General features: G+C 46.8%; 1 protein-coding gene across 1 annotated transcript in view; it reads right to left on the reverse strand.

Moving 5' to 3' along the window:
- Nucleotides 1–598: 598 nt before the first annotated feature.
- The window catches only part of HEATR6 (HEAT repeat containing 6), a 117,539-nt gene continuing 102,802 nt past the window's right edge, over nt 599–15,335 (reverse strand). The window contains exons 17-20 of the mRNA XM_040424214.1: nt 14,936–15,060; nt 14,754–14,850; nt 13,276–13,480; nt 599–2,165 (exon numbers count right to left, since the gene is read on the reverse strand). Coding sequence (XP_040280148.1) covers nt 1,630–2,165; nt 13,276–13,480; nt 14,754–14,850; nt 14,936–15,060 — 963 coding nt within the window. The 3' untranslated portion in view covers nt 599–1,629. The remainder of the gene's footprint in view (nt 2,166–13,275; nt 13,481–14,753; nt 14,851–14,935; nt 15,061–15,335) is intronic.

The raw sequence follows: 15,335 nt of genomic DNA on the forward strand, positions 1-15,335 counted from the left end.
CAGGGACAAGCACTGATGTGAATGGTGGGTAACAGTCTCTGCAGTGGAGTATGTTAGCACTATATGACCAATGAAAACTTAAAAAACAAAACATTCAATCGTATCTAAAATTTATACCAAGAGTGAATCTTTCACACAGCATGAACAAAATCAATTTATTTTAGGATATACACAATATAAGTTAATTTCACGAGGTTTAAAAAACCAGGTAGGATGCACAAGTAAATATTCCTTATTATTAACCAATTAAAATTAAAAAAAAATTTCTCAAGAAATGCAAGTATGAATATCACTAAATTCATAACCGTGGAAAAAGTCACCTAAAATGCAATAAAAATATACCTACAAAAGGCTAGACGCCAGATGACTATCTTAAGAACAAACTTGCACTACTAAGTAAAGATCTACTGGGCTTAGGCTAGTTTCACACTAGCGGCAGGGGACTCCGGCAGATGAACAGCCTGTCGGATCCGTCCTACCGCTAGTTCACGCGTGCCCCCGGACTGCCGCTCCGTCCCCATAGACTATAATGGGGGTGGTGCTCCGGTGGCAGCACGGCAGCGCACGAGGGGCAGCCGGACTAAAAGTACTTTTAGTCAGGCTGCCTCTCGGCGTGCGCTGCCGCGGGAGCTCTGCATCCGCCCCCAATTATAGTCGATAGGGACAGAGCGGCAGTCCGGGGGCACACGTGAACTAGCGGCAGGACGGATCCGACAGGCTGTTCACCCGCCGGAACAGCCTGCCAGATTTCCCTGCTGCTAGTGTGAAAGTACCCTTAAGAAAAAGTGGGCTTGTTACCTAGAAAAATGACAATGGGCTGCTGTACAAGGAGCCTTTTGGGGATAGATTTGAGTAAAAAAAAGTTAATTGGGCCAGATAGACAAAGTATGGAATTACAGATGACAGTTTTAGTATAAAGTCTGCCGCCACAGAATGTACTAAATTTATTAAGAGGCACAGCCCCTCAAGTGGCCATATAACCTCTCCTGTCAGTTTTAGCAACTATTTACATCCCCCTTGTAATAACAATTCTAGAGCATCTATTCTCTTATGATAAAACTGTCTTAGCCGCCCCAGCAACAAATCACAGCACAGCTTTCATTTTTCAATAGCAGAATACACAATGAAAGCTCGGTTTTGTTTGGTTGCTGTGGGCAACAAAGACAGCTTTACTTTTAGACTGTCTTACATTTTTCACTATGTTCCTTCTAGAACTTTTGAAAGAATTGCTAACAGTTTGCATTGAAGGTTCAGCTAGATCTGTGATGGCTAACCTCCAACACTCCAGCTGTGGTAAAACTACAACTCCCAAGATGCACACTTGCTTGGCTGTTCTCAGAACTCCACAAAAATGAATGGAGCATGCTGGGATGTTGTGGTTTCACCACAGCTGGAGTGGCGGAGGTTAGCCATCACTGAGCTAGATGTTTAACGGTGGTGTGTCTGAGAGGTTTTTAAAGGTGAGTGTGACTATTTGTTACTTTTATCCATGCGCAGCTTACACTGGGCATACCAAGAAATGTTACCTTTGAAAAGCAGCACTTGGCTTTAATGCACATCATCTTGTATACAGCATTATAAAATTAGAACATGCATATTGGTAGTCTATATACTGTACATTTTCTTTGGCTAAGCTTCTATTTCTCTCACACAACTCCGTAAAATGTCTTCAAAGAAGGTCACCTCCGTGATCTTTTTCATGCCTACTGTGGGGTCCTGTAGACTGCGTACATGGCCTATTGCATTTTTGAGCATCTGATCCCGGTGTTCGGATTCGCCCTGTGTTTCTTCTCCATCCACCCCCAACTTTAGGTACTGCAGCATGTAATTCTTGATGGTGCCTCCTTCCTCTTTCAAAGCCTTATGAATGCAGGGCAGATCTTCTACAGTTGCCATGTTCAGCATGTGTATCAAAGCCTGGCAAATTTGTGCTCGTAAGCTAGAACAATATTTAAACTCCAGAAAATCTTCTGTCTCTTCACTCTTTTGCAATGCTGTAATTAATGAATTCCAGATATTGCCAAATTGTTCAACACTTCCATACTGTTCCCTACTTGAAGGTGTGGATAGTGCCATTGCTGATTTGATCCTGACTTTAAAGTTCTTACAGGATTTGACAACAGTGGTGAGGGCATTATAAGCATCAGCGCTCCATGGAGCTTTACCTGTAAATCAGATTTTTTTTTTCAAACATTTTTATTGAGCTTTCATGGTATATTCCAACAGTCTCATTCAGAAAATAAAGATACAAAACAGACCTTTTCCCCCTCCCCCCTCAACATTTCTTGCAGATAATGTGCAGTCCCCATTAATCAGGGCAAATATGTTCTTTGTGTATTTTAGTCTACCGAGAGTCCCTGACAAGTAAGGCTACTTTCACACCTGCGTTCGGGTGTCCGCTCGTGAGCTCCGTTTGAAGGGGCTCACAAGCGGCCCTGAACGCAGCCGTCCGGCCCTAATGCATTCTGAGTGGACGCGGATCCGCTCAGAATGCATCAGTCTGCCAGCGTTCAGCCTCCGCTCCGCTCAGTGAGCGGACACCTGAACGCTGCTTGCAGCGTTCGGGTGTCCGCCTGGCCGTGCGGAGGCAAGCGGATCCGTCCGACCTTACAATGGAAGTCAATGGGGACGGATCCGCTTGAAGATGACACCATATGGCTCAATCTTCAAACGGATCCGTCCCCCATTGACTTTCAATGTAAAGTCTGGACGGATCCGTTCAGGCTACTTTCACACTTAGAATTTTTTTTAAACTATAATGCAGACGGATCCGTTCTGAACGGATCCAAACGTCTGCATTATAGGAGCGGATCCGTCTGAGCAGACATCAGACGGACCCGCTCTGAACGCTAGTGTGAAAGTAGCCTTAGCTGGATTGTATTCTGTGGAACCAAGATAAGGTAACATTAGATCTAGGATTTCTTTGTCAGAGAAAAAGGCGCATATAAATGACTTCCATTTCTTGAAAAACATTTTCAATAATGATTCCTGTTGACGTTTAGCTAGTTTCTCCATATCTAAACAAAACCGAGTCAATATCTCGAAAGTAGGAGGAGTATGAGGCTTAGGCCCGTAAGTAAACATAGTTGTGCCATCAACAAGAGGATGTGTATCACTAGGGGAATAGGCTTTTCCTTGGGATAGACATGAAATAGAACAATTTCTGGAACCACAGTGACATCTATATTCAAGCTGTTTTTAATAAGAGCCCCCCACCTCTCTCCAGTACCTTACAGTGCCATGCACCAAATCTGAATCCTGTAAATGACACTGGGGGCACACCATTTTTTTTTTTTTTTTTTTTTTTAGATATTCCCGTTCTCATATATAATTCGTGACAAAGAATGTGTCCTTTCCCCCTTCCCCACAAGAAGGTCAGTGTTTAGATGGAAAATCTATACAAACTGTATGCAGATATTAATATAATTAACCCGTTCGTGATGGGCCTATTTTGGACCTCAATGGAATTCCTTTTTTTAAGTTTTTTTTCCAACATCGCATTCCAAGACCCATAACTTTTTAATTTTTCTGTCGATATAGCCTTTCTTTTTATGGATTTCAACATATGGTATAAGTAACATGATAAATGTATCTCCTGGGTTAATATGCAGAGATACCAAAGTTATATAACACATATATAAATACACTTTACCTTCCAAGAACCATAACATTTTTTATTTATCTGTTCTCTAGGACAATTTCTACATTTTGGGGTACACAGAATTTAGTTTTCACTATTTACTGTGTGGGATAAATAACATGATGAATTTGATATCATTGTAATTTAATTTACCTAGAGAATAAAAGTAATGTAGCTTTTTCAGTTTACTAATATTACAAGATACAAACGTAAATTTTTTTATTTTTTTTTAGCTTTTTGGGGTAACTGAATTCCAAGAGCCATAACAGTTTTATTTTCTGCTAAAAAACATGTCCTTGTTTTTTTGCAGGACAAGTTGTCATTGGTACCATTTTTGGGGTACAAATGGCTTTTGGGTCTTTATTTTTTATTTTTTTTAGGGGGGGGGGATGGTGGAAAAAATAAAAATATAAATAATCAACTATTTCTGCCTTTGTTTTTATTTTTCAGCAGTCACTGTGTGGTATAAATGTGAAGATTTCATAGTGTGGGTTATTACAAATTTGACAATAATAATGTTTTTTTCTGTTTGCATGAAAATGCTCTTAGAGAAAAACATGGTAACGGGACTTGAACATATGATTGATTACTTATAAGATACACTGCTCTACTTGTGTATTGCAGTGCTTTATGAATGTCAAACAACCTACAAGACCCTGCAATAGGGTTCTGTACATGGCAGACCTGGAAGCAATTGTTAGGCCTTTTGCTGCCATGGCAACCCATTTAAGAGGTTAGGGTAGTAAATCCATATAAAAATCTTGTTTACTTTTACTGTGAGATTCAGTAGGGGGATATGTACTAGAAACAGTACAGATTGGGTACCTTCTTGGCGCAAACACGACTTCAATGGATGTTGGTAAAACTCTTTTTTTAATTTTGATATTAGATAATAAGCGACAACGTGTTTCAGAGTAATTACACCCCTTTTCTCAAGTGTAAAACACATAATATTTGGTAGCCGGTGACATGTAGTGATAAAACAGTGTATTAATATCAGGAGCATGTCAGGTAACAAAATGTTCAATGCATGGGAATAAAAAATTAATTGCATAATTAAAAATATGCCAAGGATAAAGGTTGTTCAGTGCATAACTGAGCATAAAAAGTTAAAAAACACATTGCTTAGATGAATAAAATAGATAGGTTACAGTTTATACCATACATAAAATGTCATAAAAAGTACCATAAAATAAAAGTAGCAAAAATAATAATAATACTAATCTGATAATATACTCCTAAAAGTCTGGTAATATACTAGTATTGTAGTAAACTAAGGGTGTGGGAACCAATGAGTTGCACTGTCAGGGCAATGGTGATGATAATGATCAGAGGCTGGGGTGAGTATGCAGGTGGGGATACAGAGGACCGGGCTAAACTACAAATGAAATGCAATAGAAGATGATTATAATTGAGGAAGCTGTGAGGGGCTGGGAAAGGGCGACTCGATCTGATGTGTAAGGAAAAAAGGAATAGAGCTGCACGAGCGGTACCTGTGGGATCCAAACTGCTGCAGACAGCGCGGCCCTGCACGCGTGTGCAAAGGCGCGCGTTAAGAGCCGGGGAGAGGGGGCGGACACCCTGCGGAACATCCTCAACAAACATTGGTCGATTTTACAAGCAGATCCGTTTCTAAAAAAACACATCCGACCCAGACCCCAAATTACCTTTAGGAGGGCCCAAACCCTTAAGAGTCTAATTGCTCCAAGCCGGTTACGGGATAGAAAAAAGGACAGATCGCACCATACCACCTTATTTCCCCAAGTTCTCGGGAGCTACAAATGTGGACACCGCCGGTACAAATGTTGTCTTAACATTTCCTCGCAAGTCAGTATTTTTTCAGTGATCTATCTATTGGAATGCACATGTGGACTGCAGTATATAGGCCGTACTACCCTGACACTAACGGAAAGAATCAACAAACACTGCTGGAGTATAACGAACGGCTACATGAAACATGGAGTTTCCAGACTTTTTAAGTTCACAACAAGGACCCTGCCGATCTTTCTATAACACCGATCGAACACATTCCTGCCGCTCAGGCTAATCGTTACCAGAAACTAAGACGTAAAGAAATGTTCAGGATCTTTCAGTTACAAACTTTAGAACCTTACGGCCTGAACTAATCTCTTGAGAGCAATTGTTTCTAAAATAATACCTCATCCTTCACCCCAATAAGGCTCTCCGCACCAATTATTTACCCTGGGACCACCCTTATCAACAACCGGCTCCCCCGTACTTTCCGCCCTGTCCCCTAAGTTCCCCTATACTTCCATCCCATCCATATCCCCCCCCCCATGCTCCAGTGGCCCCACCCATCCCAACCGACACACTGCATGGTCCCTGCATATCTCTTGTTCCCGTCCTTCTTATAACCTATTTCCACTGGTCAGTCCCAGCGCATCTCTCATCGTTTCCCCCCCCCCCCCTTCCTTAACCAATTCCACAGGTCCATATCCAATTCCACATCACCCCACCCACTGATAGGTCCCACCATTCACTATCTCGTCTCACCCAGCTCCTCATCCTCCACTACACAGTTATATCCCCCCCCTCATTTATCAATACCAACCCCTCATTATACAACCACAACCCCCCCCCCACCCTCCACATCACTCTCCATTCAGCCCATCAATCCCTTCCCCCTCGATTCCCCTGCAGTCAGTTTATGTCCCCTTTCTATATTTCACACACTCTCCTCCCCTTCATCCCAACGTGCCGCTGCGCTCTTGGATCAAGCGCAAACACCCACCACACACAAACAGCATAAGACAGCCTCGGACCAGCCAGCTGTCACTCCGAGACCCCGTCCCCTCTCCCCGCCTCTTAACCCTCTCTGATCATTATTATCACCATTGCCCTGACAGTGCAACTCATTGGTTCCCACACCCTTTGTTTTGTACAATACTAGTATATTATCAGATTATTTTTATTTATTTTTTGTACGCGCACTATGACCTGACACTGCACACTGTCAGGTGACAATGCAGCACGGGCCGGAGAACACAGGAAGCGAGACGCCGGACCCGGAGATGAAGAGGAGCCGTGGCGCAAGAGAGGTGAGGAGTTTTTTTATTTTATTCATCTGAGGTCTGATAGGGGTTAATAAAGTTCTGATCTGAGGTCTGATAGGGGTTAATAAAGTCAGTGAACGTGGGGGGGGGATGGGGTGGAAATTGGCATCTGGCAGTAGTATATTATAAATGTAAATTATAAATTGACTACCAACTAAGGGCTTTATTAATTTATAATTGACATTTATAATATACTAGTGCCAAATGCAAATTTCCACCTCAGTGACTACAAACTAATATAATATATATTATGAGATATAAAATATCGGTATAAATTATCGGCTATCTGCCTGAAAGTTCACAGATTATTGGCTCTAAAAAATCTATATCGGTCGATCCCTAGTTTCAGAACATGGCAACACAAAGCAATCATTTTTTATTAAAAGACAAGCATTTTCTATTTTTTTTAAAATAACAAAACAAAAAACATATACATTTGCAATCTCCATAATCTACTGATCTGCAGAATACACTTAAAATGTCACTATTTCTGCACAGTGAACAATAAAAAAATTAAACCCTATAAACAAGGGTGGAATAGATTTTTTTCACACTGTTTCACTCAATCAACAGCTCTGCCAGCCAGCAGAATATTTTTTCTAACTCCCTCCCCTCCTAACATATTTCGATATATACTTTATAAAGGGCTCACTGGGCAAGGTGATCCCTTCATAAACCTGTGATCCTTTAATAAAGCTGTGTATACAGCGAAAAATGTCAGGGGGGAGGTCATTGTTATATTTTATATTTGTATATATTGTTGTATATGAAACAAGGGTAAAAATGTTTGCCTTTTGGTAATTTGTAAAGTAAGAAAGTTGCGATTTCCAGCTCACCATAGACCAGGATGCAAGAAAGAACGTCCCAGCATCCAGAGCTTCAGAAGGTTGCTTCACCTTTATTCAGATTCATAAAAGGAACACATCCAGTACACACCTCACCCACCACCGTAGTAAGCCGACATGTTTCAAACTATTCAGTTCTTAATCATAGCCTGATGGATTGGAAGCCTTTTGGATGTTTAGGCTAGATACTCGGTATCCAAAGGGTCTCAATATGCGCAGGGTAGCAGACAGAGAAGTGTCATTGTAACACATTTGAGTTATATTATGTATTACAATCTTAATTTTAGTTACTAATGGTCTAGCAAATGCTATGGTAATCAAATATATCTGATTGACAAGATCATTTTTCCATCCCAAGCCACCACACAAACAGAGGGATTAATTAACCAGCATGACATTGTGGACTCGGTTTCTGTTCACATTGACCTATCATGCGTTTTTCTTCTTCTTCCCTGTAGAAATGGTGTTGTTTTTACTTACTTCTCTGCTTATGAAGTGTCCTGATTATGTTCTGGACATTACAGTGATCTAGGGAGGAGTATTTAAATTTTGTGATGTGTTTTATATGCTGAAATTAGCAGTATCTATGACATATGGTGGTGTGTGTGGAAGACTAGCTCCCCCCGGGAGGAGCTCAGATCTTCCCATCCACCCCTATGATTGGGGGGTGGAGTATTTTTATACCCCTGGGTGCGAGCACTCCACCAGGCTATGATTAAGAACTGAATAGTTTGAAACATGTCGGCTTACTACGGTGGTGGGTGAGGTGTGTACTGGATGTGTTCCTTTTATGAATCTGAATAAAGGCGAAGCAACCTTCTGAAGCTCTGGATGCTGGGACGTTCTTACCTTTTGGTAATTTGTTTTGTTGCCATAGATGTTATACCCTCACCTATCTAGGTATTTTTTTAAGTTTTTTCAGTCACCACAATTTAAAAAAAAAGTTATACAATTCACCTGATGTACCTCAAAAAGTTATGGCTTTTAAAATACATAAATAAACAGAAGAAAAATCACCAAGCCTAAATTAGGCTACTTTCACACTAGCGTCGGGGCTCCGCTTGTGAGCTCCGTTTGAAGGCTCTCACAAGCGGCCCCGAACGCATCCGTACAGCCCCAATGCATTCTGAGTGGACGCGGATCCGCTCAGAATGCATCAGTCTGGCAGCGTTCAGCCTCCGCTCCGCTCAGCAAGCGGACACCCGAACGCCTGGCCGTGCAGAGGCAAACGGATCCGTCCAGACTTACAAAGTAAGTCAATGGGGACGGATCCGTTTGAAGTTGACGCAATATGGCTAAATTTTCAAACGGATCCGCCCCCCATTGACTTTCAATGTAAAAAGTCTGGACAGATCCGTCTGAACAACTTTCAGACTTAGAATTTTTTCTAAACTATAGTGCAGACGGATCCGTTCTGAACGGATCCAAACGTCTGCATTATAGGAGCGGATCCGTCTGTGCAGACAGCAGACTGATCCTCTCTGAACGCTAGTGTGAAAGTAGCCTTAGGTATCAAACTAGGCTGTGCCCTTAATGGGGTTGTCCCATGAAAAATATTCTACAGTTTTCAAACCAGCACCTGGATCTGAATTAGGGCTGAAACGATTACTCGACTGAATCGAGTAATTAGACACAAAAAATTCTCGATGCAAATTTTTTTGCATCAAGGATTCATTTGTGTCATGTGACCAGGGAGTTGGAGTGAAGCGGTTGCTATTACTTACCGCTCTCTGGTCACCTGCCGGCCCATACCACACTGCACTTTCAGCCCTGACACATCGTCAGGACATAGTGCACATATGCATGCACTATGATCCGACACTGTGTGACGTCAGGACGGCGGTGCAGCGTGTAGAGAAGACGACGGAGGAGGTGTTGAGTGGAGCCTCTACAGGAAAGGTAAGTACTGGCCACTCCATGTCCACAACCTCACTGCAAGAAACAGCAAAGTAGGAGTGAGGACGCTGCCATGAGCACACTACAGAGATCTGGGGTGACATGGTGCGGGCAAGGAGGATCCAGGTGGCCAGGGACTGCAGGCGATGCGCAATTGCGAGCTTCATTACTGCTTTGCTCAGGGTTTCCAGAGCCCGGACAGACAATCTATGAAAAGCATCCTGACTGGACGGCGGGATTGCGAACAAGCGGCACTAACACTCCGCAGTCAATGGGATGATTAGCAAGAAGCTGAAGAGTCTGGAGAAGGGCACAGTCAACATGGAGGGGGCGTATTTAATAAACACCGGGGTGTGAGCTGCAGGCTCAGCAATAATAGGAATGAAAACTACTATAGGGAACCCCCCATAAATCAGTGCTCAGGAGTGAAGTCACAGGCGGATTGTGACTGAACCTGAGAGAGAGTGCCTTCATGACGGCGCTGGGGGACAGTGGAGCTGACGGCGCTGGGAGACAGTGGAGCTGACGGCGCTGGGGGACAGTGGAGCTGACGGCGCTGGGGGACAGTGGAGCTGACGGCGCTGGGGGACAGTGGAGCTGACGGCGCTGGGGGACAGTGGAGCTGACGGCGCTGGGGGACAGTGGAGCTGACGGCGCTGGGGGACAGTGGAGCTGACGGCGCTGGGGGACAGTGGAGCTGACGGCGCTGGGGGACAGTGGAGCTGACGGCGCTGGGGGACAGTGGAGCTGACGGCGCTGGGGGACAGTGGAGCTGACGGCGCTGGGGGACAGTGGAGCTGACGGCGCTGGGGGACAGTGGAGCTGACGGCGCTGGGGGACAGTGGAGCTGACGGCGCTGGGGGACAGTGGAGCTGACGGCGCTGACGGACAGTGGCGCTGACGGACAGTGGCGCTGACGGACAGTGGCGCTGACGGACAGTGGCGCTGACGGACAGTGGCGCTGACGGACAGTGGCGCTGACGGACAGTGGCGCTGACGGACAGTGGCGCTGACGGACAGTGGCGCTGACGGACAGTGGCGCTGACGGACAGTGGCGCTGACGGACAGTGGCGCTGACGGACAGTGGCGCTGACGGCGCTGGGGGACAGTGGCGCTGACGGCGCTGACGGACAGTGGCGCTGACGGACAGTGGCGCTGACGGACAGTGGCGCTGACGGACAGTGGCGCTGACGGACAGTGGCGCTGACGGACAGTGGCGCTGACGGACAGTGGCGCTGACGGACAGTGGCGCTGACGGCGCTGACGGACAGTGGCGCTGACGGCGCTGGGGGACAGTGGCGCTGACGGCGCTGGGGGACAGTGGCGCTGACGGCGCTGGGGGACAGTGGCGCTGACGGCGCTGGGGGACAGTGGAGCTGACGGCGCTGGGGGACAGTGGAGCTGACGGCGCTGGGGGACAGTGGAGCTGACGGCGCTGGGGGACAGTGGAGCTGACGGCGCTGGGGGACAGTGGAGCTGACGGCGCTGGGGGACAGTGGAGCTGACGGCGCTGGGGGACAGTGGAGCTGACGGCGCTGGGGGACAGTGGAGCTGACGGCGCTGGGGGACAGTGGAGCTGACGGCGCTGGGGGACAGTGGAGCTGACGGCGCTGGGGGACAGTGGAGCTGACGGCGCTGGGGGACAGTGGAGCTGACGGCGCTGGGGGACAGTGGAGCTGACGGCGCTGGGGGACAGTGGAGCTGACGGCGCTGGGGGACAGTGGAGCTGACGGCGCTGGGGGACAGTGGAGCTGACGGCGCTGGGGGACAGTGGAGCTGACGGCGCTGGGGGACAGTGGAGCTGACGGCGCTGGGGGACAGTGGAGCTGACGGCGCTGGGGGACAGTGGAGCTGACGGCGCTGGGGGACAGTGGAGCTGACGGCGCTGGGGGACAGTGGAGCTGACGGCGCTGGGGGACAGTGGAGCTGACGGCGCTGGGGGACAGTGGAGCTGACGGCGCTGGGGGACAGTGGAGCTGACGGCGCTGGGGGACAGTGGAGCTGACGGCGCTGGGGGACAGTGGAGCTGACGGCGCTGGGGGACAGTGGAGCTGACGGCGCTGGGGGACAGTGGAGCTGACGGCGCTGGGGGACAGTGGAGCTGACGGACAGTGGCGCTGACGGACAGTGGCGCTGACGGACAGTGGCGCTGACGGACAGTGGCGCTGACGGACAGTGGCGCTGACGGACAGTGGCGCTGACGGACAGTGGCGCTGACGGACAGTGGCGCTGACGGACAGTGGCGCTGACGGACAGTGGCGCTGACGGACAGTGGCGCTGACGGACAGTGGCGCTGACGGACAGTGGCGCTGACGGCGCTGGGGGACAGTGGCGCTGACGGCGCTGGGGGACAGTGGAGCTGACGGCGCTGGGGGACAGTGGAGCTGACGGCGCTGGGGGACAGTGGAGCTGACGGCGCTGGGGGACAGTGGAGCTGACGGCGCTGGGGGACAGTGGAGCTGACGGCGCTGGGGGACAGTGGAGCTGACGGCGCTGGGGGACAGTGGAGCTGACGGCGCTGGGGGACAGTGGAGCTGACGGCGCTGGGGGACAGTGGAGCTGACGGCGCTGGGGGACAGTGGAGCTGACGGCGCTGGGGGACAGTGGAGCTGACGGCGCTGGGGGACAGTGGAGCTGACGGCGCTGGGGGACAGTGGAGCTGACGGCGCTGGGGGACAGTGGAGCTGACGGCGCTGGGGGACAGTGGAGCTGACGGCGCTGGGGGACAGTGGAGCTGACGGCGCTGGGGGACAGTGGAGCTGACGGCGCTGGGGGACAGTGGAGCTGACGGCGCTGGGGGACAGTGGAGCTGACGGCGCTGGGGGACAGTGGAGCTGACGGCGCTGGGGGACAGTGGAGCTGACGGCGCTGGGGGACAGTGGAGCTGACGGCGCTGGGGGACAGTGGAGCTGACGGCGCTGGGGGACAGTGGAGCTGACGGCGCTGGGGGACAGTGGAGCTGACGGCGCTGGGGGACAGTGGAGCTGACGGCGCTGGGGGACAGTGGAGCTGACGGCGCTGGGGGACAGTGGAGCTGACGGCGCTGGGGGACAGTGGAGCTGACGGCGCTGGGGGACAGTGGAGCTGACGGCGCTGGGGGACAGTGGAGCTGACGGCGCTGGGGGACTGTGGAGCTGACGGCGCTGGGGGACAGTGGAGCTGACGGCGCTGGGGGACAGTGGAGCTGACGGCGCTGGGGGACAGTGGAGCTGACGGCGCTGGGGGACAGTGGAGCTGATCACATGGGGGAACGAAGGGTGTTGGGGACGGATGGCAGGGGGGCTGATGAGTTTTTATAAAGGAAAACAGTCTATTAATTTGTTTTTTCTTATTAGAGTACTTGATTAATCGTAAAAATAATCGGTAGAATACTCGATTACTAAAATAATTAATCACTGCAGCCCTAATCTGAATTCTTTTGTAATTGCATGTAATTAAAACATCCGCATAGCCACCAGTTATTCAATAAAATACGGCTCACTGAGATGGCGGAACATGTTGAATTTCGTCCATTAACTGCCTCCTGAGCTGTGATAGGGTGAGCTGAGACACGCTCTCTTAGCTACAGCAGAAAGGACACTCTCCTTGAGCTGCCAGCTTGACATAAATCTAGCAGAACAATGAATGGGGAGATCTCTGGATCCATGAGAGGTACAGGGCAGGTTCTAGCTTTGTTAGAAAGAGATTGTTATCTTCTATATGATGTCTGATTTTCATTTTTTACATTAGTCATGGGATAACTCCTTTACCGGGTTTAGATGGTCGTAAAATGACATAGAAATTGGACACATAAACATTACACATAATGAGAGCTACTCACCAAGAGGAAGAGCCGTATTCTTGAACACATTTCCTAGTGCGTAGCATGCGTTCCATTTTACTTTCATAGTTCCATCCCCAAGTACTGTTGCAATTAGGGCCTGAATTGAGCTTTCAATGCTTTCGCTGAACCTTGGTTTTACAATATGGTATGGCTGCAAGAAATGGAGTAAGTTCCCCAAAGCCCGGACAGCATTGCTTTTTACCTGAAGGGAAAAAAAAGTTATACCTGATTTTTACACAATTTTGGGTGGCTCACCAGTAGTGTTGAGCAAAGCGATCTTCCAATGTAACATCCAAAGCCACTTTGTTGAAAACTTCAGATTAATACTGTACAGACATTAGTCTCCGTACAGTATTAAAATGTATGGGCTCTGATGAGCTGAAGTTAGTTATTCACAAAGTTGCGCGCGACTTCATTGAATAACTTCTGTAATTTATTTTGAATGTGGAAAAACCACTTTAAAACTTGAAATTGAACTCTGGTTCGGTTCCAACTGGTACCTCGATTGTATAATAATTATTATTATTCCAATTTGGTACATTTAAATCTTTTCATATTAGAATTAAACACTATGGTGTGTTAGTAGTCATATATGCAAGTGGTAGTCATCTTTTATTGCCCAGAATTTAGTGCTCCCGGTATTTTAGATGGCAAATCAGAATTAAAGTATTTTAAAGCATAAATAAAATAAGGTGTATCATCAGGTAAATACAGTTTACAATCATTCTCCTTGTTAAGCCACCATTTTCTGCTGATGGAAATGGCAGAGCACTTATACTTGACCATCCCCAGCAGTCCCACAGAGATGAATGGAGAGGCAGTAAGCATCCATTCTGACCACCAGATCCACCACCAATCACAAGAACTGGGCACCCAAAAATTCCTCTGTGGATAGAAGGTTACTTTTCAGAAAATAAATACCCCTTTAACCCTTTCAGGACAGGGTCAATTTTCCTTTTGTGTGTCTGTTTTTTAAAATCCTGGCCTTCCCAGAGCCATAACTTTTTATTTTTATTTTAACCATTCACATAGCCGTATGAACTTCCGGCGTACATGAACAATGGCAGTCCAGAAGAGGTTAACGTTACTGTTTCTCTTCTTGCCCGATTCGTTCATACGATACAACAAGATTCTGAAAGATTCTTAAATTCCAGAGCTCAATCCGTATTTTCAGGGAAGAGAAGGATAAGGTTGTTGGATTTCAGCTCTGTTCAGACTCTTGTCAAGAGGCCCTCATACACATTAGCTATCTAGTAATGCATTTCAGCAACTCTCCTCACAAATTAACAAAAAAGAAAATCTCTGTACATACAATCTAAATCTTCATTACATAGATTATACATTGAATTATATGCGACTGACTGAAGCTTCCCAAATGAGTTTTGCACTGGGCGGGCTACCCTTCCCAACAGTCTTATTGTACTTAGGGGCCCAAACAACATTGTTTTAATACAGAACAATGTAGAGGTACATACCTTATCTTTGTCTCTTGATGCTTCACTTGCTGACCTCAGCATTTTCAAAAGCAACAGGTCTGAAAATTCTTCCTGGAAAGTATGTCCCACAACCTCCCTGAAATGATGATAATTAATAATCCCAATCTTTATAAAACAAAAATATAAATGTTAATATAAATATTAGTAAATTAAGTACATACATATTAACGATTAATGTATCCGTCAGGTTGCCTAGTGACCAGGCTGCTTTGGCACGCACATTTGGAGATTTGTCATTGAGAGACATCAAAATTGCATTTGCTGTATCGGCCACAAACATGACGTCCTACAACAGATGAGAACTATTAATTCACTAAAGATGGGATAATATTTCCTTTATTTTATAACATGGGGCAACAATAAATGCAGATAACGGATACTCAGACTGGAAGAGTCTGTGAGCGATGAAGTACATTTCTCCATCAAATCTTGCAAAAAGTTTCAGGAAAAGGAAACTAAAATGCAAGAATGTGTTCTGCATAAACTGAAGGGTACATGTAATGATAGTTAGAAAACATATGGCACCCACTGTACCCCTACTACAAGTATCTAGAGAGCACA

This window comes from Bufo bufo, chromosome 3, assembly GCF_905171765.1.
Source record: "Bufo bufo chromosome 3, aBufBuf1.1, whole genome shotgun sequence".
In the NCBI taxonomy this organism is placed as follows: Eukaryota; Metazoa; Chordata; class Amphibia; order Anura; family Bufonidae; genus Bufo; species Bufo bufo.